Raw genomic sequence first — 23794 nt, 5'->3', positions numbered from 1 at the left:
TTAGCTTATGCTGACTCCTTTTTTTTGACTTTTTTTCTTCGGGTGGAAAGTGAGAGTGAAAGTAAAATGGCGCTTTGAAAGTTTTTTTTTTTTCCATCTCCGGAAAGAAAAGACGGACTGAATGAAATGTATGCTTAGCATTGCTCTCTTTTTCTCTTTTAAGTTTCTTTTCTTTTTCCTTTTAAAGTGCTTTGGAGGTTCTAATTTTTATTGCATTTTTTCTGGTTTTTTTTTATTTGTAAAGATTTAAGCATTTTTTTTAAGAAGAAAGAAAGAGGGACTAATTTTAAAAAAAATGGCTTCAAAGAGACAACCAGCTTCTATAGTTTCTAAGGTGATTTCTTCTCCTGTTATTGTAACTGTTCAACAACAACTTAAAGTTACACCACCTGTCCAGCAACCTAAGGCTATATCTCCACCTTCTCCTCCCCCATCAGGCTCGTCTGCACAAGACATTAAAGATATAATGGAAAATGCTGTGTCTCAATTTAGGGAGGAAGTGAAGCAACTTTTGGAACAGAGCAAGTCTGAAAGTAAGGAGGAAATGAAGAAAGAAATGAAAGAGCTTTTTGAACAGAATAATACTATTTTGAGGCAAGATATAGTCTCAGCTTTATCTGGATTGGCTTCTGTGGTCGTGAAGCTGGACTCCAGAGTGGAAGAAGTCGCAGAAAAAGTAGATTTTCTTGAGTATTTCAAGATATGGAAAAAAAGGTGGAAACCTCACAAGATGATATTCTTATTTTTCAGTATAGACAGATGGAATATGCTCTGAGAATTAGGGGTCTTAAAGAAGATATGAATCAAGATCTGATGGAGATGGTGATTAATGATTTAGCTGTTGTTTAGCTGTTGTTTTGAATATAGATAAAGAGGAGAAGTGGAAAAAATCTACAGAGTTAACTCTTGGATTGCGAAACAGAAGAATTTGCCAAGAGATGTGGTGATTTATTTTGCTAAGAAGTCTCTGCGCAATCAGATTTTACAAGCTTTTTATAACAAGAGATTCCAGATTGCTGCCCAAGATATCATTATCCTAAAGGAAATCCCATCCAAAATTTTTTTTTTTTTTTATTGAAATTTTTCAAAAGTTTTACAAATAAAAATCCACCCCCCCCTCCCCAACCACCCCACCCCCCCCCCCGACTTCCCAGAACTGAATATAGGATTATTTAACAAATATTTTAAAAATAACATTTGCAATTTATAAAATAATTAATAATAATAATAAAAATCACAATAATAATATATATAATAATAATATAGATAACATAAACTTTAAAATGAATAATATATACTAAAAAAGAAAAAAAAAAAATAAAAAGAGAAAAGAGAGAGAGAAAGAAGAAAGAAGAAAGTAGACGAAGAATAAAGCATATATATATATATAAAAAAAAATATATGAATAATAATACATAAAAAATGTATATATATAAAAAAGAAAAAGAAGAAAGAAAGAAAGAAAAAACAATCATTACAAATTATAAAAAGGCTAAATAATATTTTTCCATATCCAAATTATGTTGTATAAAATTTATCCATTTTTCCCATACCGCAAAAAAATTTTCTTGAGATTGCTCCTTTAAGAAAGCCGAAATCTTTGCCATTTCTGCCAAATACGAAACTTTATGAAACCATTCTTGTAAAGTAGGCAAAGATTCCTTCTTCCAATATTGTCCTATTAACAACCTAGCGGCTGTAATCAAATTTAACATCAATATAACCTCCTTAGCATCACAGTCAATAACAATACCTAGTAAAAATAATTGCGGAGTAAATTTTACCCTCCTTTTAAAAATTCTTTGAATATTCCACCATATCTTAATCCAAAAAGCTTTTATATGCTTACACGTCCACCAAATATGGTAATAGGTAGCATCCAAATATCCACATCTCCAGCATTTCGGCTGTAGATTAGGGTACATAATGGACATTTTCTTTGGGTCAAGGTGCCATCTATAAAACATCTTATAAAAATTCTCTCTTAAATTTTGCGCTTGTGTGAATTTAACATTTCTTATCCAAATAAGTTCCCAAGTATCCATTGAAATCGTTTCACCAATATTCTGTGCCCATTTAATCATACAATCTTTAACTAGTTCAAGTTCTGAATCTAATTCCACTAAAACCCCATAAACTCTCTTAATATGGGTTGGCCTTTGATCTCTTACTTGTTTTAAAAAAATTTCATCTTCTCTAAGCCAGCCCATTTTACAATCCATCTTCCATCTATCCACTATTTGTCTATATTGGAACCATGAATAAGTTAAGTTTTCATGTGTTAATTCTTCCAAAGATTTTAACTGCCAGTCTTGGCCATCCCATCTTAATAACTGTACGTAAGAGACCTTGTCCATATTTACCCCTTTCCTTATACCTTCTATGGCATGCCGAGGTATAGCCCATAATGGTATTTTGAAGTCACTTTTATAATACTTTCTCCACACTCTTAGCAAAGAGTTTCTTATAATATGAGACTTAAAAACCCAATCCACTTTTTTATTAAATATTAAATAGGCATGCCATCCAAAAAATAGGTCCCAGCCTTCCAAATGAAGTATTTCTGTATTTGTTAAATTCACCCAGTCGCTAATCAATGTCAATACTACAGCATCATAATACAATTTCATATTTGGTACCTTGAGTCCACCTCTCTCACGAAAATCTTGCATTATTTTAAGTTTCACCCTTGGTTTTTTCCCTGCCCAAACAAATTTATTAATACCTTTTTGCCATTCATCTAAATTACATTCGTTCTTTAAGATAGGTAACATTTGAAACAAAAAAATAAACTTTGGCAGGACATTCATTTTAATAACTGCAATTCTGCCCATAAGGGATAACTGTAAATTATTCCAGTTTTTTAAATCCTTCTGTACCTCCATCCACAGCTTTTCATAATTATTTTTATACAATTTTACATTAGAAGCAGATAATGTAACCCCCAAATATTTTACCTTATCAACAATTTCAAAGTCTGTTAAGTTAACTAGAGCCTGTTTATCACCATTAGTCATGTTTTTAGCTAATATTTTGGTCTTATTATTATTAATTTTAAAGCCAGAAACACGTCCATATTGTTGAATCAATTGTAATAATTTCACCACCGAAGAAACAGGTTGAGACAAAGTAACAACCAAGTCATCTGCAAAGGCTCTTAATTTATATTCTTTTTTATTAATTTCTATTCCTTTTATTTCTTGAGACTCCCGAATTTTAATCAACAAAATTTCCAGTGTTAAAACAAACAATAACGGAGACAACGGGCATCCCTGTCTTGTTCCTTTTTCTATTACAAAAGCCTCTGACAAACCCCCATTTACAATAATTTGAGCAGTCTGTTTTTGATATATATTGGATAATACTTGTAATATATTTTGTCCAAAATTCATCTCCTTGATTAAACACAGCATAAACTGCCAATTCACTTGATCAAAGGCTTTTTCAGCATCCAAAAATATCAGGCCTGCAGAGACTTGGTTATTCTTTTCTAAATACTCTAATAAATTAATAATTTGTCTAACGTTATTCTTCATATACCTTCCAGTTATAAAACCCGATTGATCCCTATGTATAAACTGCTGCAAGATCCCCATAAGCCTGTTAGCTAAAATTTTTGCAAAAATTTTATAATCCACATTTAAAAGAGATATAGGCCTATAATTTTTAGGCAAAGTAAGATCTTGACTATCTTTTGGAACCATCCAAAATTTTAAGAAGCAGAAAAGACTTTGTTTTTTTTAGCAAATGAACTCAAAACAAGATTGATGCCATTTAGATGGGAGATTCCGATGGGTATTGCTTTGAGCCATGCGGGGACACGGTATAGACTTAACACGGTTGCCAAAGCTAAAGAATTTTACAACACGGTCCTGGGAGCAGGCTCATCTTCATCCATGACTCAGAGAGCCTTGAGTGGCCAAGAGGTGGAACAGCAGTCTGAAGGACTAAGTTTGATGGCTGCTGGGCAGGTGGAATGGATGCGTCAAGCAGAGGTTAAAGAACAGAGAATGACTCGTGCAGCACAGAAACGTAAGGAAAAGGAACAACAGAAGAAAGAAGCTAAAGAATCTTCTCATCAGATTGTTTCGATGCCGGTGGGAGGAGCAAGACCCAAAAGCTATGCAACACATTCCTCAGTAGCAGATCTTGAGGGAATCTTCTCCAGGCTCCTGGTTAAGGGAGATGGCAAAGTTCCTGACCTGGAATGTTAATGGTCTTAATTTTCCCCAGAAGAGAAAGAAAATCTTTCATTACTTAAAGCAACATAATAATGATATCATTTGTTTGCAGGAAACTCATATTTTACTTAAAGACCAAAAATATTTAGCTAATGCTCGCCTGGGATCTCATTTTGTATCTCCTGCCCCTGGGAAAAAAGGGGGTGTGGTAATCTACGTTAAGCAAAACCTACCAGCTTGTCTGGTAGAATCAGATCCTCAAGGAAGATACGTCATGATTGAACTTGGCTTATATGGTAAGAAAATACTTATAGTGGGATTGTACGCACCAAAACAGCAACAGGAACAATTTTTTGGATGGAACTGGTTGCTGAGAAAGAGGAGAGGAGATCCTGGAGGTTGAATGAGAATTTATTTAAACAAGAAAAAAATGTTCAAAAATTAAAGGAATGTTTAAAGGATTATTTTGTTTTAAACATGTATAAGGGAACATCAATGTCAATGGTATGGGATGCAAGTAAAGCCTTTATGCGCAGGATTTTGATAAAAATGAATAACTTTCATAGACAAAAAGCAGACTCAGAAACGTAAAGAATTGGAAGATGAGATTAAATTAAAAGAGAAGCTTTTAATTTCAAATCCTTTAGATGAAAAGGTGAAAGGAGCTATAAAATTGTTAAAAACACAATTTAATATGTTGATGGCTGACCAAGCTGCAACTAATTTAATGTTTATGAAGCAAAACACATTTTGTAATGCTAACAAACCAGGGAGATGGCTGGCTTATCAGTTAAGAAAGAAACAGAGACAGAGAACTATAGATAAAATAAATTATAATGGTAAATTGGTTTATCAGAAAGAATCGATTAAGAAATCTTTTTTAGATTATTATCAAAAGTTATATAAGAGTACTAATGTACAAACTACCGATATAAATAATTATCTAAGCAAAGCTAATCTTCCTAAATTAACAGAAGATCAGAAAAAAGAGATTAATGGTTTAATTACTAATGAGGAAATTGTGACAGCTATTAAGCAATTAAAATTAGGCAAAGCGCCGGGTACGGATGGTCTGACAGCTATTTATTATAAAACCTTAGCAGAAGAGATGATTCAACCTTTATGTGAGCTTTTTAATAATATATTACAAGGTTTAGAGATTCCTCCGTCATGGCGCAATGCTTTTATATCTTTGATTCCAAAAGAGGATCAAGATCTCACCTTGCCCAAGAATTATAGGCCCATATCTCTCTTAAATGTGGATTATAAAATTTTTGCAAAAATTATAGCTAATAGGTTTATGGGGGTCTTGCAGCAGCTTATACATAAGGACCAATCGGGTTTTATAACTGGAAGATATATGAAAAATAATGTTAGACAAATCATTAATTTATTAGAATATTTAGATAAAAACAACCAAGTCTCTGCAGGGCTGATATTTTTGGATGCTGAAAAAGCCTTTGACCAATTGAACTGGCAGTTTATGTTATCTTTAATCAAGGAGATTAAAGATATTACAAAATATATTACAAGCTTTATCTAACATATATCAAAAACAGACTGCTCAACTTATTGTTAATGGGGGTTTGTCAGAGGTTTTCACAATAGAAAAAGGTACAAGACAGGGATGTCCATTATCTCCGTTATTATTTGTCTTAACATTGGAAATTTTGTTGATTAAAATTCGGGAGTCTCAAGAAATAAAAGGAATAGAGATTAATAAAAAAGAATATAAGTTAAGAGCTTTTGCAGATGACTTGGTTGTTACTTTGTCTCAACCTACCTACTCGGTAGTAAAATTATTACAATTGATTCATCAATATGGGTGTGTTTTGGGTTTTAAAATTAATAACAATAAGACTAAAATATTACCCAAAAATATGACTAATTGTGATAAACAGACCTTGGTTAACTTAACAGATTTTGAAGTTGTTGATAAGGTAAAATATTTGGGGGTCATATTATCTGCTTCTAATGTAAAATTGTATAAAAACAATTATGAAAAGTTGTGGATTGGGGTACAGAAGGATTTAAAGAATTGGGATAACTTACAGTTATCTCTTATGGGTAGAATTGCAGTTATTAAAATGAATGTCCTACCAAAATTTCTTTTTTTGTTTCAAATGTTACCTATCTTAAAGAATGAACTTAACTTAAATGAATGGCAGAAAGGTATTAACAAATTTATTTGGGCAGGGAAAAAACCAAGGGTAAAACTTAAAATTATGCAAGATTTTCGTGAGAGAGGTGGACTCAAGGTACCGAATTTGAAACTATATTATGATGCTGTGGTTCTAACATTGATTAGCGATTGGATGAATTTAACAAATGTAGAAATTCTCCATTTGGAGGGTTGGGATTTACTTTTTGGATGGCATGCCTATTTAATTTTTAATAAAAAAGTGGATCGGGTTTTTAAATCTCATATTATAAGGATTTCTTTGCTTAGGGTGTGGAGGAAATATTATAAAAGTGATTTTAAAACACCATTATGGGCTATACCTTGGCATGCGATAGAGGGGATAAAGAGAGGAGTTAAGATGGATACGGTTTCCTATACACAACTACTTAGATGGGATGGTCAAAATTGGCAGTTAAAATCTTTGGAAGACTTAGTACATGCAAACATTACTTACTCATGGTTTCAATATAGACAAATAGTGGATAGATGGAAGACGGATCGTAATATGGGTTGGCTTAGAGAAGATGAAAATCTTTTTAAACAAGTAAGGGATCAAAGACCAACTCATATTAAGAGGGTTTATGGGGTTTTAGTTGAAATGGATTCAGAATCTGAATTAATCAAAGATTGTATGATTAAATGGGCACAAAATATTGGTGAACCAATCCCATTGGATACCTGGGAACTTATCTGGGTGAGGAATGTTAAATTTACACAAGCGCAGAATTTAAGAGAGAATTTTTACAAAATGTTTTATAGATGGCACCTTGATCCACAAAAAATGTCTATTATGTACCCTGATCTACAGCCTAAATGTTGGAGATGTGGTTGTTTGGATGCTACTTATTACCATATTTGGTGGTCGTATAAAAATGGGTGAGGGTTGATTTGTAAAACTTTTAAAAATTTTTCAATAATAATAAAAAAAAGTGTTTTGCAGCTTCCAGTGTTTTCTTTTCTATGGGAAACGGACCCAAGTGGCTCTTTGAGTGTTTAAGGTTGCTGACCCCTGTTTATGCTATAAGAGTGCTATGCCCAGTAAGACTTGATTGTCCTTCTGAGGATAGATTAAAAAATCATTATCTATGATCATTTCACCACCTCTTTCACCAGACTTAAACTTTCTCTTTCTTTTTATTTCTAATATATTCAAAGAATCCCCTTTTAGTTGTCTTTGGTATGTCTCACTACTCTGTTAATTCTGAACTTAGTATTTTCTCCCCACTGAAACCTGCTGCATTTTAATTGTATTTTATGTAAGATTCTAATTCCTATAGTACAGTATATGTTTGGAATTTGCATCAGAGTTTAAAGCAGTTTTCTTAAGCATCCATGATACAATGCCACAAGATTCTGCATTTATGTAGTAAGCATGAGCTATTCAAATGAAGACATTTCATAACACAATATTGTACATCATGTGGTTTGAAATGAATACTTACATAAAAATAATTATTGGTCATACTATGCTACAAACTCAAAGTGATTAAATAATAGCCCTTTCCTCTCTAGACAATTGTCTTATTTTATTAGAGAAGGGTACAGACATGTAATTTACCGAAGAACAGCCCAAAAGAGTCTCTTAGTACAATAAATGACAGATGTAATAGACAGTATGTTTTAGGGAATTCATGTCTACATTTATCTGGGAGATATTATATAGAAACCATATACATAACACTACCATTTCCATATACATGTAGTCCTTGAATTACATTTTCATTTAATGAGTTTTCAAAATTAAAACAGCATTGAAAAAAGTGACTTATAGTAAGGACCCACCCCACTTTGCATCTTAAGAAGACAGAACTCTTGGAATATTTCTTCCAACAGGCATCCTTTATTAAGAGAAAATGGTTGTAGGCATTCTAGACAGGACCTGTGAATACAGTATTCCTCTGGTATTTCTGGTAGTCCCTTTTCCTCTCCCATGGATGCTTTTTCTGTTCTTGATTCTGGTAGCCCCCCTTGGGATTTTAAGTCCATAGAGTCCCCCTTTGGGAATTTGATTTCTGCCGTCCTCCAATTCACCCAGGGGTTCCATTTTTTTAACCATTCCATCCCTAGGATCATTGGGCATTCCATGCCTGGGCTCACCACAAACGTTATGTCTTCCTCATGTTTGTCCAGGGAGAGGTGGATTGGTAAAGTGGCTAGGGTAGCTGGCACCCCTCCTGCTATGGACCCATCTAACTGGCCAAATGAGATTGGTTGTTCCAGTCTCAACGGAATGCCCAGATTCCCCAGTAGCATCGGGCTAATGAGGCAGCGGGTGAAGCCAGAGTCTATTAAGGCTTTCACCTTCACGGCTTTGGGCATGGGGGGAATTAATATAGTCACTGTCTTGATGATGGGTGTGATGGGTTCACTTACCAGGGGTTTGCCCTCCAAGCTGTCATCTGAGGCGTCCACTGGCCCTGCGGTGTAGGCTGGAGTTCTTTCCCCGATGAGCAGAGGTGGGGGATTCCACAGCCTCCATCATTCTAATGGCAGGTTCTTTTGGCTTAGCTGGAGACTTTCCAGATTTGCTGGCCGGTGATCTGTCTGGGTTGTGCTGGGGGGCTTTTGAGCAGCATTCTACAGCCTGATGCCCTTCTCTCCCACACTTGAAACACTCCATTTGCTTCTTGGCTGTAGTTGATGGTTACACTGGTTTGCGTGTCAACTCAGGCGGTAAGCGGCTCCATTGTTTTCCTCGGTGTCTCTTCAATGTGTCGATCTCTGCTTCCTCTGCCAAGACATACCATTCCTCAAGTTGGTTTGGGTCCCCTCAGGGCAGGCAAGCATCATATAGGTTGTAGTTTAGTCCATCTTTGAAATGACTAAGGAGGATGTCTTCCGGCCAGTTCAGTTTGCTGGCAATGGCCCGGAATTCTTGCGTATATTCAGCTACCGAGCATTTGCCTTGCCTCGTCGTTTTTATTCTTTCGCAGGCTTTGCAATGAGCCAGGGGTCCTCAAATCTCCTTCTCAGATAGGACATTAAACGGTTGAAGTCGTTGAGCTCTGGGGTGTTGGAGTCATGCATGTTCACCACCCAATCTGCGGCCGGCCCATCCAGGGCAGATTGCACGATCCGGATACGGGCTTTGTCGCTAGGGATGTCCCGCCCGTATTCCTCCATGTAGCTGAGGACTTGGGTTAGGAAAAACCCCAAGCGTGTTGGCTCCCCCTTGAATTTCACGTTCAACAGCAGGAGTCTTTGAATGGACCGGTGCCTTCATTGTTGGTGGTAGTGTCTTCCATCCAAATCACCATCTATGGGTCGGCAGGGAGTGGGGACTACTGGATCAGCAGATGTCCCAGGGGCTGTAGGTTCCACTTCCCCCTTGGTGTCTCTCCAGTTCTGATTCCAGGAGCTGGTGTGGCCATAGGGCTCAGAATCCTCCTCTCCTAGGGAGCTGAGAGTTCTCTTCATCAGGTCGATAGCTTTCTTTAGGATCGAGCTTGAGTACGGTGCCCATCTCCCTTCCTCTTCACTTGCATGCGGGGATCTCTCCATCTCCTGCTTCCATTCTGGTTGGCTGGCCCCCCGTCTCAGGGTCACCTTTCTTGATTTCTTTTCCCATTCGCCTTTCTTTCCAACGCCCATTGACCACCAAGGTTTGTGGTCCCGTGTCTCTACCACCTCTTCTCCTGAGGAATCTGACCTCTCAGATCTTGACATCTGGCAGGGTTTCAGTGGCAGCAGCTCCCTTTCCGAGGAGTTTTCTCCCTTCCTTGCTCAGTCGTCTGACATGGTAATTTTTGCAAAGTCCCCCGGCAAGGTTCTCCCTTCCAGGTGGACTAATTCTACAGGTCCTGTCTAATGTAAGGACCCACCCCACTTTGCATCTTAAGAAGACAGAACTCTTGGAATATTTCTTCCAACATGCATCCTTTATTAAGAGAAAATGGTTGCAGCATTCTAGACAGGACCTGGGGCCCAGCCCTACGGTTCAAGGTTTTAAGGGGTCCCCGGCAGCCCCACCCCACCTTCTTTCCAGCGACAATCCCAGGCATTACATTTCCACCCCCTTTTTCCTCACTGCCGGTAGAAGGGAGACTTCAGAGAGGAGTAGATGAAAGCTGATGGCCCCATTGTTATGCTTTAGTCCTTTTGGTGTTATTCACATTCAATCCCTTTGAAGTTGTACCGAAGGAAGTGAGGGCCATAAAACCCCTTTGTTCACCCCCCTTCCCCTTCATCCTATGACAGAATCCAGAGAGGGCAGAAATGGGGTTTTCCATAGTCGATAACTAGAGATGAAATATAATTGGATTCTGACACTTATGATCATTTTTCACTTTTATGACCGTTGCAGCATCCCCATGGTCATGTGGACAAAATTCAAACTCTTGGCAGCTAACTCATATTTATGAAGGTTGCAGTGTCCTGGGGCCATGTGATCATCTTTTGCAACTTTCTGATAAAGTCAATGGGGAAGACAGATTCACTTAACAACCATGTTATTAACTTAACAACTGAAGTAATTCATTTAACAACTGTGTTAACAAAGGTCATAAAATGGGGCAAAACTCATTTAGCAACTATGTTGCTTATCAACAGAAATTTTGGACTCAATTGTGATTGTAAGTTGAGGGCTATCTGTAGAAATCACTACATCAGTGGTTCTCAATCTATGGGTCGGGACCCCATTTGGGGTCGAACGACCATTTCACGGGGGTCGCCAAACAATGCAGTCTGCCATTTTTTCCCCCTTTTCCTTAGCTGTGCTACTTCCTTTTATTGTATTGGCTTTTGAAAGCCAATAGAATAGACTCTCTTGAATAAAGTCTAATTTTATTGGCTTTCAAAAGCCAATAGGAATTGTCCAGGCTGTCTCTGCCCTGCTGAGCCCGCCAAAAGTCCCATTCTGCAAACGGTGCTGCACCAGTTGAGTAGTCCTCGATTACGACCAGTTGAGTAGTCCTCGACTTATGACCGGTTGGGGTCGCGGCATTAAAAAGGTTGAGAACCACTGCACTACATATAGCTATTTTATTTGTATCACTTTTATCCAATCATGCAATATATAAATATCCTCCTTGTACTGTACAATATAAAATAAACATGACCATCCCCTTCTACACTAACCAATAATAGTTTTTATAACCATTTCCTGCCTGAAGCTATTATGTAAAAATAACAGTATAACATTTGTGTTAAATCCAAGTTCTTACTACTTATAGTTTTGCCTGTTTTTTTTGTTTGTTTGTTTTTGCTATTCCTATTGTGCTTCACGTGGTTAACACAGATCCCTACATTCTATTTAACTTAAATTACTTAAATGCCTTTTTATTCTCAGGGAACAAATGTTCTCTATCTTTTGTAACTTACTTTTTCATCACTCCATACTTACATTGTAGTTAGACAAATTTATATTTAACATGGTTAGGATCTTACCATTAAAATATCACCAAGTATTCTTTAATGTACATAAATTTCACACCTGCAAACTCGCACACAAAAACTCATACAGAGTGCTAAAGTAATGCTAAACCTAAATACATCTCTTGAAGAAAAATTAACCTTAAAAATAGACCAGAATGATGTAAATATATTTTAATAATACCAAAATTAAGCTTCCCATCTACTCTGAGGTTTTCAAATAAATAGCAAAATCAATGGTTACACTCCTTTAGATACTCTTAAAGTAACTGTGCAGAAACTAGGACCCTTTTTCACTCAAACACATCTAAAATAGTTAAGAGCATACAGTAATAACTCACTAGGAGAGAGGTGTCACTACAAAGGATACCAATAATTTCTGAACAGATCATTAAATGATAATGTCTAGTGACAGAACAAGGGAGAAAGAAAAACCCACAATTCTAGAAGCATGCTTTACAAAAATTAATGACAAAGCAAAATGTGTCGTTTCTTCCCACATAAGCAAGATTACAATAGAGAAAAGTTCTACTGAAATTCAAGAATCATTTCATCTACTGGCTTCAGCAACCATATGTTGTTTCTTGTGAGCACAAGCAACATCCAGAGGGCAATCTAAACCTTCTGGTTTAAATGCAAGCAAGCTATCTGAGAAATCAGCTGATGGTTTTTTAAGTCTCAAACCAGAATGTTAACAGGACAATACAAGAGCTATTAGCCATGCATATATTCTACCAAATACATATTTTGGTATCTTCCAAATATAATGTGTGCTTATATTCAAGAACAGATCTTTTAAAGTATATCAAAATAATAGCCTTCAAAATCTGCCATTAGATATTCCAATGTGTAACAAGCCAAAGCAGAAACACATTGTAAATGCACAGCAATATATAATCAAAGACACTGCAATGTTTTCTGATAGACTTAGTTTTAAGAGCATTACTTGACTGCATTTTGGTCTTCCTTGCCTTTTTCAATGTTTGGTTTTCAGCTAAGCCATGGTAGTGGCTAACTCTTCCTCCAATTTATGATAGATTACAAATGGGAAGGAGCTACTTCTTCCACAATGAGCTATTTAAGTCTACATACTCAGCCAATTAATTATGGGAATTAAATTACAAGACTTGCTCCAATAAAATCAATATGGTAAAATGTAAAATTATGTTCCACTGTAGTGCATACACTGCAACACTGAACAAAATAAACAAAATGCAAATGAATCTCAAGGTAGACAGCATATCATGAATGAGTAATCAGAGTTTTCAATTTTCAAGGAAAGCTACATAGTCAGTTAATCGGGCCAACTGCTGTTCATTAGGAATTGGTGGAACTGGAGCAGATTCTACGAAGAAACAGAAAACATGATGAGAACTACATTATTATTTCCATCCTACAAAAATAACAAGCTGTACTTCTGGAGGCTGCAGGTGTATTCTTTGCCTCCTTCAGAGGTTTCTGAATGATCTGGATAGATCAAAATTTTGTTCATGGCCACAGTAAATGGGTAATTCACAAATCCTTCAAAGCCCTCATCCACATCATTAGAAAGTCTACATATACTAAGAATTTAATGCTCACTCTCAGATATTTTATAATTTTTAATGCAAGATCCTGAACAGCATCAAGATATTAAGATGCCAATAAAGGAATGTGAGTGTTGGTATTGAAAAGAAAAACACCCACTGGCTATGTGCTCTGTAGCACAAGGGAAATAATTATTTCAGCTTCAGAAGCTTCCACTTCTGCATAAAGGAAAAACTGAGTAGGCTTCAAATTCCTATATGTAAGCATGTGCCATGTTAGTTTATTTAAACAGACAATAATACAATGCTACAACATTTTTAGATGGCAAGGATATAAAATATTAATACATTTATTTATAAAACATATACAGCCATCTATCCTATGCACAAGATAATTCTAGGTGGTTCACAGCAGACAATAAACAATATTCACAAACCTTTTTTTTAAAATAAAAAATCATACTTGTCCCACAGTGCCACAACATCTCATCAACTCCATGAATTGCTGAACTGATTTCATTCTTAGCCCTATGCTTGTGGGAAAAGCCAGGTCTTGATGACCTTCTATAAGTCTAAGATGATATAGGCCCGTGGTGGCAAATCTATAGCACGCGTGCCAGAGGTGGCATGCAGAGACCTCTCTGTGGGCACGCGCACCGTCGCCCCAGTTCTAAGCCTTCAGCTGGGTTGTATAAAATCTTTTTGCTTTAGGCCTCCACCACCATGTTCAAAAAAAAAAAAAAAATTCAATCAATCAATTTCAATTTCTTGCGGGGAAAAAAAGATCTCACAAAGTTGGAATTGATTGATTGAACTTTTTAGTCCCACCCAGTCTGCGGTTACCACCGCAGCCATGCCCATCCAATGAGCCATGCCCACCCAATGGGCCACGCCCACCCAATGGGCCACACCCATCCGGCACCCAACTGTACATAAGTGGGTTTTGGATTGCAGTTTGGGCACTCGGTTTCTAAAAGGTTCCCCATCACTGATATAGGCCTTCTGGATTTCCAAACAGGGGGAGGCTATTCCAAAGGACTGGGACAGCTACAGAGACAAACCTGATACATACATACCTGATAGTGGATGAAATCTATTAAATGTAGACTCCTGAGGACCTGAAATATATAACAGCAAAATCCATCTATCAAACAGATACATTGTTAGAGGTTTTGGAAATTTAAAATGTAGAACTCCCTCTCCATCCCAAGGTTCCCTTAGTTTGAAAGAGAACATAAAAAATAACACAAACTATAATAATAATAATAATAATAATAATAATAATAATAATAATAATAATAATAATAATAGTAAAGTTGGAAGGGACCTTGGAGGTCATCTAGACCAACCCCCTGCTCAGGCAGGAAACTCTATACCATTTGGGACAAATGGCTGTCCAGTCTCCTCCTCCTCTTCTTCTTTTTTTTGTAAAAAGTTTTTATTTTCGATTTTTCATTACATTCATAAAGAGTACTTCAGATAAAGAATAGAATAAATTTATACACACAACTTTCGGTATTGCTCATCCATTTCCCCTCAAACCGCATCCACCGTCTAACCTCTTCTCTCACTTCCCTCTTTCCCTCTTCTTCCTCACTCTCCCCCTCTCCTCCACCTTCCTACTTACTTCTCCCCTTCCTCCTATCTTCTCACTCCGGATGCAGTCCAGGGGAAATGCCCGAGCAATTCCTCTCTCCAAATTGAAACATCAATATTATATACAATAAAACTATTTCTACTTATCTGACCTATTTAACCTCCAACCCATCCTCCCCTCACCCCCCTCCCCCTGACTTCCCAGAGCCAAGTACAGGGTTATACAAACATATTAAACATAATCTACTTAAGTTTATTAATTATACAATAACCAAAATCATACTAACCCTTAACTCTCTTCAAACTTTATCATAATTTTATAAACAAATCCATTACTCATAAAATAAATGAAACTTTGTAGTTCCATACTTCTTCTGAACATATTCTATCCATCTTCTCCATACATTAAAATATCTCTCTTGTGAATGGTCCTTTAAATAAGCAGAAATTTTAGCCATTTCTGCTAAATTAGAAACCTTAAATACCCATTCTTCTAAAGAAGACAGAGTATCCTTCTTCTAATATTGACCCACCAATAATCTTGCTGCTGTTATTAAATTCAACAATAAAATATTTTCTTTAACATTAAAATCCACAAAAATGCCCAAAAGAAACAGTTGGGGAGTAAACTTAATCTTCCTTTTAAAAACCAAATCATAATCCAGAAAGCTTTAATATCTTTACAAGTCCACCAAACATGAAAATAGGTTGCATCCAAGCAACCACATCTCCAACATTTAGGTTGCAGGTTCGGGTACATTCAGGACAACTTTTTAGGATCCAGATGCTATCTATAAAACATTTTATAAAAAATTTCCCTCAAATTTTGGGCCTGCGTAAATTTAACATTTCTGGTCCAAATTACCTCCCATAAATCCAATGAAATCGGTTCCTGAATATTCTGGGCCCATTTAATCATACAATCTTTTACTAACTCTGTTTCTGAATCCAATTTTATTAACTCATTGTAAATTCTTTTAATATGGGCATATTTCTGATCCTTGATCTGTATTACCAAATTTTCGTCTACTAAAGTAATTCCCACTTTCTTATCCAAAGTCCATCTCTGCACTATTTGCAAATATTGAAACCACGATTGTAAAATATTTTCTTGCCTCAACACATCTGAAGACTTTAATTGCCAATCAGTACCCGACCAAATAAGTAATTCTTTATACGAAATATTATCAAAATTCACCCCCTTAGAACCCCCCTGAATTGCTTGTCCAGGAATCCCCCAAATAGGTATTTTATAATTTAACTTATAATAATACTTCTTCCAGACTCGAAGTAAAGCATTCTTTAAAATGTGTGACTTAAAAACCAGATCTACTTTCTTATCAAAAATTAAATATGCATGCCAACCATATAATAAATCCCAACCTTCAAGAGCAAGAATATTTTTATTTGTTAAATTAAGCCAATCACTTACTAAAGTTAAAGTGCCGCATCATAATATAATTTCAAATTAGGTGCTTTAAGTCCACCTCTTTCTTGAGTGTCTTGTAAAATCTTGAACTTTACCCTTGATTTCTTCCCACTCCAGATAAATTTATTGATACTCTTCTGCCACTCATCCAAATTAGCATCCTTTTTTTTAAAATAGGAGAACGAAGCTGAAAACACCAGCCTGAAGATGACGAATGGGACTTTGTCGAAACGTCGCCAAGACACTTCCAATTTTACATGGGAGAAAACCCGAATAACCAAAGACCTACATACAAACACCCGCGAAAACCTCAGAAAACGTATGTATGTATGTATGTATGTATGCGTGTATATGTATATTAAAAAGAATATTAAAAATAGAAGCATGATTCCTGGGTGTGTACCTGTTGAGAATAAAATTTGATCACCAGGAAAAGTTAAAACGTTAAAAGTTTTAATATAAAACAGAAGTTTTAAATAATACAGAATGTACGGAGAATCCCAAGGAAGAAAAAGGGGGAAACGACTTGGTGAGAATGACATCTCGAGTTTAAATAAGATCGAGGATTCTCACAGACCACGGATGTGGATGAGTGGAGAGTCGGAAGCTTGTTTAAACCTTCATGAGGGACGCGTGATACAAGTAGATGAGTCACTCAATCATGCAGCAATTACAACGAATGCTACGATTGGCCGACCTGGACCCATTACGTGGTCCATAAGTCGGGCGCAGGCGTTAACTTATATATAAATGTTTATTCCCATTGATTTATGTACGCCCTGATGAAGTTGGCAGGAGCCAACAAAAGCTAGGTTGCTAATTTTTTAAAACTTTCAATGTTTTATTTAAAACTTCTGTTTTATATTAAAACTTTTCACGTTTTAACTTTTCCTGGTGATCAAATTTTATTCTCAACAGGTACACACCCAGGAATCATGCTTCTATTTTTAATATTCTTTTTAATAATTATGGAAGAGCAGCTTTGCTCATAGCCAGGAGATGGGAGAAACTCGCTTGCCGCATCTCTGACAACTATTGTAAATTGGCATTCCTGCATACTTGTATCAAAGAAGACCTCCCCCCCAAGTCGCTGAGGAGGAAACCCACGATTGACTCGTTAGAATGCCACCATGCAATTCGCCAGTTCCAACATAGAACCATGCGTGCGATCATTAATGATTTGCATAGGCGCAATAGTGGCTTAATGGGATACATTCGTAACTATCGTGCAAGATGTCGGGTGGAGTTTATGAATCAGCACTTCCTGCAGTTAAACCAACATATTTGCTGGGCCACTAAGAATGTGAGTCTACAAACCACAACCAAGTTCCGAAATAGAATTGAGGGCTTACACAACTCCAACAAAGGCAACCCACCGGACAAGCTGGTTTACAACGTTTCCAGCAAACTTTTGACCCAGGCCCAATCCACCTTATTGCAACGCAATGTAGGGTGCAATCTGACGGATGCTCATGCCCTGGACTTTGTGGCGGCGTTGGAGCCCGCCTTGCACCGCATCAAAACGGGTGAAGACATCAAAGATACCATCAGACAGCAGGTAACGGGACTCCTCATGAGCTATAGGCACCATCAGGCTCTGTCCAAAGAGGAATTGAAAGCTATGGCCCAGCTCAAGGAGGATGATACTATCCTTGTGCTGCTGGCTGACAAGGGGAGGGCCACTGTTGTCATGGATAGAGTACATTATGTTGGCAAGGCTTTGGAGCTACTCAGTGACACCACGGCTTATAGGGTCGTAAGTGGGGACCCCATGGTGGCCCTTAAGAACCGGGTCAACAAAGTGCTCAATGCCCTGAAGCGTGGTAAGAGGATTGATGATCATACCCTTATGGGGATACGCCCCAGTGACACTGCCATAGCTAGGTTTTATGGGCTGCCCAAGGTCCACAAGGAGGGTATCCCTCTTTGACCCATTGTTTCCTTTAGAAACACCCCAATCTCTGGCTTAGCTAAGTGGCTTAGCCATCGTACTAGCCACTTGGTCGATGATAGCCATACCACCATTCGATCGGCTGAGACTTTCTTGACAGGATTAAAGCCCTGAGGATAGAGGATGATGAGGTGATGGTGTCTTTTGATGTCATCTCCCTCTTCACCTCTATCCCACAGGATCTGGCTGTCAAGACTGTTAAAGATCTCCTCCACTGCAAGGGATTGGGTCAGTACCATGATTCCTTTCGCCCTGAGGATCTTGTGGACCGTTTGAGCCTGTGCCTAAAAACCTTCTTCACGTTTCAGGGCACCACATATGAGCAAATAAAAGGCACCCCCATGGGATCCCCAATTTAGAGCATTATAGCCGAGGCCGTTTTTCAGCAGTTAGAACATGTAGCGATGGCCCAGTATCGTCCCACGTTCTGGGCCCGCTACATTGATGACACTTTTGTCGTCATCAAGAGGAGCCGGATGGCTGACTTTGTGGGCACACTTAATTCAGTGTGTGTGGACATACAGTTCACTGCTGAGGAAGAACACCAGGGTAAATTGGCCTTCCTAGATGTTTTAATTCATCGCCAGCCTGATGGTACCCTGGGAACCAAAGTTTACCGCAAACCCACACACACTGATAGGATTCTGCACTATCATAGTAATCACCCAGTGGCCCACAAAGTTAGCTGTATTAGAACTCTTTTCAAGAGGGTCGATTCCCACTGCAATACGGCCAGAGCCAAGGTGGAAGAGAAGAAATATCTCTTTCACATTTGTAGGCTGGTTACCCAGCCAGGTTCATTAAGCACCATGGTATACTCTACAGACCCCCTAACTTTCAGCAGATGGGGGCACCAGCATCCATGATGACACGTCACCCTTCCTTATGTCAGCAATGTCTCAGAGGCTATCGCCAGATTATTGGCACCCCACAACATGAGGGTGGCACATAAACCTGTCCGTATATTACGCTCATGTGTTATGAGGCCTAAAGACCCGCTCCCCACGGCAGAGAAATTGGGGGTTGTGTACAAAATCAACTGTAAGGACTGCCCCTCTAACTACGTGGGCGAGACCTCTAAGAGGGTAAAAACAAGGGTCCAGGAGCACAAGTTGGTCATAAGAAGAGGAGAGCAATACTCCCAGATCCTATCGCATATGATGGACTTTGGGCATAAATTTCATTTTGAGGGTGTGGTTGTGGTTGCCAGCGACATTACAAAGAGCGGCAGGTTGCTTAAAGAAGCGTGGCTTTCACAAGAGGAGTCGATCAATCGACACATAGACTTGCGCCCTGCACACTTAACATTAAGAGCGTGGGAAGCCCGCACCCACTCACTCACTCCACTGCCAGCAACTCGGTAATGACAACTTCACTCCGTTATCGGAAAGGACTAATACCCAGGCAAACAACAGCCGACGACCTGAGACCCCCTGGAGTGCCGCAATGGTAATGCGATTGTCACGGAAAGAAGTACCCGCTGGTTCCAAGGATTCAATTTCCGATACATCAGGCATCTTCTCCGCCCCCTCAAGAACCCTCGTGACGACCAGCCTGCACACCAGTTGATCGGAGATGCACTCATCTCCGTGGAATGAAATGAGAGCCCGAGTGACAGTTTAGCCACACCCCCTACAGACATACAAGGGGAGAGCTACCATAAATCCCCTATCGAAAGAGTGATTACACGATCTCGGAAGGTGATACAATTAGCTGGGGTGAATGATAGCGCGTTTACTGCACCAGCATCTACATCGCACTCCACATTGCACCCTACTTGGGGGAGGAGCGAGAAGAACCAACTCGCTAAAGTATACGAGCAACTGCCTTTGGGAATTTTGACTATTTCGATGATTGGTCAACAGAATTCACAGTCCAGCCCCTGCAATGAGTTAAGAGTTGTCAAAAAAAGGGGGAGCACAACTGTTACGGAACTTAACGAGACTGGAAAGGCTGGGAAAATGGTGCGTGGGGGAGAACCATGCAGTGAAAACACATGTAGAACATCCAGAGTGAGGCTCTGCCATAATAAACATCACGATGTTAAGGATAGACACCGGAATGGTGGAGGGGGGGGAGGGCTCAGAACTTACGGAGAATCCCAAGGAAGAAAAAAGGGGGAAACGACTTGGTGAGAATGACATCTCGAGTTTAAATAAGATCAAGGATTCTCACAAACCACGGATGTGGATGAGTGGAGAGTCGGAAGCTTGTTTAAACCTTCATGAGGAACGTGTGATACAAGTAGATGAGTCACTCAATCATGCAGCAATTACAACGAATGCTACGATTGGCAGACCTGGACCCATTACGTGGTCCAGAAGTCGGGCGCAAGCGTTAACTTATATATAAATGTTTACTCCCATTGATTTATGTACGCCCTGATGAAGTTGGTAGGAGCCAACAAAAGCAACGTTTCAACGAAGTCCCATTCGTCATCTTCAGGCTGGTGTTTTCGGCTTCGTGCTTCTAGGAGCAATGTGTGATCGTAGCTGTTTCTTCCTTTTAACTGCCAGTGGGGGTATGAACTGATTGGGTGGAGGTGTGTTCTGATTGGTTAGGGGCTTGGCTGTGCTCTGATTGGATGGGGGGTTGGCTGTGCTCTGATTGGATGTGTTCTGTTTGGGTGGGGACTTTGTTGTGCTCGGGTTAGTCTGAGTTGCAGGGGGATTTGAGATATTCAGCTGCGTTGCTGTTGTTTGGCTTCGCGTTTGTGGTCGTGCCTCATCTTCATGGTGGGTGTCAGTTTGCTTCATGTATAGATTGGAGGGGTTTAAAGTGGCTAATGATACAGCTGTGGTCTGGCTTCTGGTTTGTGGTCATGCCTCACCATCAAGTTTGGGTTTGCTTTTTGCGTGGATGTGTGGTGGTGACATCATGTGTGGTTTTCGTGAGTGTGTGTCTGGTGTCATTCTTTGTGTTAGGGACTCATTTGTCAATAAAGGCAGGTTTCCAAATGGCTGGTACGTGGGAGGTATCATCTCGTTTATTCATGCTGTGTGGGTGTTTTTCTATCTTGATGGCTTCTCTGGATATTCTATTATTAAAGTGTTCAGTTTGGGTGATAGTTCTGGTCTTCTAAAAGTCAATTTCATGTCCTGTGTCCCATAGTCAGCTCCATAGGCTCACCTCTACAAAACCTAGTCAAATTTCTCACCAAACAACTACAGCCCTATGCAGAATCCATCATCTCACACGTAAAAAACTCTTTCCAGTTCACAGAGATCATAAAGAAACAAAACTTACAGCCCAGCGACCTACTCGTGAGCTTCGATGTCATATCCTTCTTCACCCAAGTGCCAATCAAAGAAACCTCGACAGCTATCCAAAACAAATATAACCCCCCCCCCCCAAACACATCCTAGATCTGACCAACCACTGCCTATCCAACACATACTTCATCTATAACGGACAAAAATACAAACAAATAGAAGGAGCACCCATGGGATCACCCCTCTCACCTGTCATTGCAAACCTCTACATGGAACACTTTGAAACCCAAGCTCTAGAAAATTCTGATCACAAACCCAAACTCTGGCTTAGATACGTAGACAACACCTTCATAATCTGGCCACATGGGAAAGAAAAACTGGACAACTTCCTCACACACCTCAACAGCCTACACCCCAAAATACAGTCCATCATGGAAACAGAAGCTAATAACCAACTTCCCTTCCTGGATGTCTTAGTCTACAAGAAATCCAATGGCTTTCTAGGACACACCATCTACCAGAAGAAAACACACACAAACCGCTATCTGCACACACTCTCATACCACCACCCAGCATAGATCAACTTCGTAGCCAAGACACTCATCTCCAGAACAAATCGCTTAGCTGACGAACAACACCTAAAAACCGAACTACACACTCTCACTAATATACTAATATCCAACGGATTCCAAAGAAATAAGATTACCAACCTAATCCAAAAAGAAACCCCACTAAAATCCAAGACAAGAACAAGAAAGCGGCAAAGCCCTCCTCCCATACATAAAAGGCACCACAGACAGAATCAGCAAGATCCTCCACAAACACAACATCAAGACAGCATTCTGCACAAACAGAAAAATATCCATCATCCTAAGAAACCCCAAAGACAAAATCGAGTTAGAAAATCAAGGAGTATATGAAATCCCATGTACCGCTTGCCCCACCACATACATCAGACAAACCAACAGAAGAATAAGTACACACATTGTAGAATACAAGAACTCAGTCAAAAAAGAGGAACCAACTTCTTTCCTGGTCCAATACCTTAAAGCCACAGGACATGAAATTGACTTTAAAAAGACCAGAACTATCGCCAAAATTGAACACTTTAATAACAGAATAATCAGAGAAGCCACCAAGATAGAAAAACGCCCACACAGCATGAATAAATGAGATGATATCTCCTGCCTACCAGCCATTTGGAAATCCACCTTTATTGACAAACGAGTCCCTAACACAAAGAATGACACCAGACCCACACTCACGAAAACCACACACGATGTCACCACCACACAGCCATGCAAAAAGCAAACCCAAACCCATACCGATGATGAGGACGACCACAAACCAGAAGCCAGACCACAGCTGCATCATTAGCCACTTTAAACCCCTCCAATCCATACATGAAGCAAACTGACACCCTCCATGAAGATGAGGCACGACCATGAACGCGAAGCCAAAAAATAGCAAGGCAGCCCAAAATCTTAAACCCCCCTGCAACTCAGACTAACCTGACCACAACCAAACAGAACACTCCCCCAGCCAATCAGAGCACAGCCAACCCCCCAACCAATCAGAGCACAGCCAACCCCCCAGCCAATCAGAGCACAGCCAGGCCCCTCACCAATCAGAACACACCTCCACCCAATCAGAACACAGCCAAGCTCCCACCCAATCAGTTCATACCCCCACTGACAGTTAAAAGGAAGAAACAGCTAAGACCACACATTGCTCCTCGAAGAACGAAGCTGAAAACACCAGCCTGAAGATGACGAATGGGACTTCGTCTAAACGTCGCCAAGACACTTCCAATTTTACATGGGAGAAAACCGGAACAACCAAAGACCTACATACAAACACCGGCGAAAACCTCAGAAAACATATATATACATACATACATACACTGTGTATATATATATATATACACACTGTATACATATATACATAATATATATATATATATACTGTATATATATATATATATACTGTATATATATATATATTGTGTATATATATATATATATATATATATATATATATATATATATATATATATATAGGTCTTTGGTTGTTCGGGTTTTCTCCCGCGTAAAATTGGAAGTGTCTTGGCGACGTTTCGACGAAGTCCCATTCGTCATCTTCAGGCTGGTGTTTTCAGCTTCGTGCTTCGAGCAGCAATGTGTGGTCTTAGCTGTTTCTTCCTTTTAACTGCCAGTGGGGGTATGAACTGATTGGGTGGGAGCTTGGCTGTGTTCTGATTGGGTGGAGGTGTGTTCTGATTGGTTAGGGGCGTGGCTGTGCTATGCTTCGAAGAACGAAGCTGAAAACACCAGCCTGAAGATGACGA

The 23794-nt window shown here is 39.0% G+C and overlaps 1 protein-coding gene across 1 annotated transcript in view; it reads right to left on the bottom strand.

Annotated features, from left to right (window-relative positions):
- Positions 1–11324: 11324 nt before the first annotated feature.
- Positions 11325–23794, bottom strand: part of COPS8 (COP9 signalosome subunit 8) — a 30195-nt gene continuing 17725 nt past the window's right edge. Inside the window, exons 7-8 of the mRNA XM_039326269.1 lie at positions 14336–14377; positions 11325–13078 (exon numbers count right to left, since the gene is read on the bottom strand). Of these exons, the coding sequence (XP_039182203.1) occupies positions 12999–13078; positions 14336–14377 (122 nt within the window). The 3' untranslated portion in view covers positions 11325–12998. The remainder of the gene's footprint in view (positions 13079–14335; positions 14378–23794) is intronic.

This window comes from Crotalus tigris, unplaced genomic scaffold, assembly GCF_016545835.1.
Source record: "Crotalus tigris isolate CLP2741 ecotype Arizona unplaced genomic scaffold, ASM1654583v1 scf7180000024340.7048381, whole genome shotgun sequence".
Classification (NCBI taxonomy): Eukaryota; Metazoa; Chordata; class Lepidosauria; order Squamata; family Viperidae; genus Crotalus; species Crotalus tigris.
Note: the sequence above shows the minus strand (reverse complement) of the source record. Positions and strands in the feature narration are given on the sequence as shown.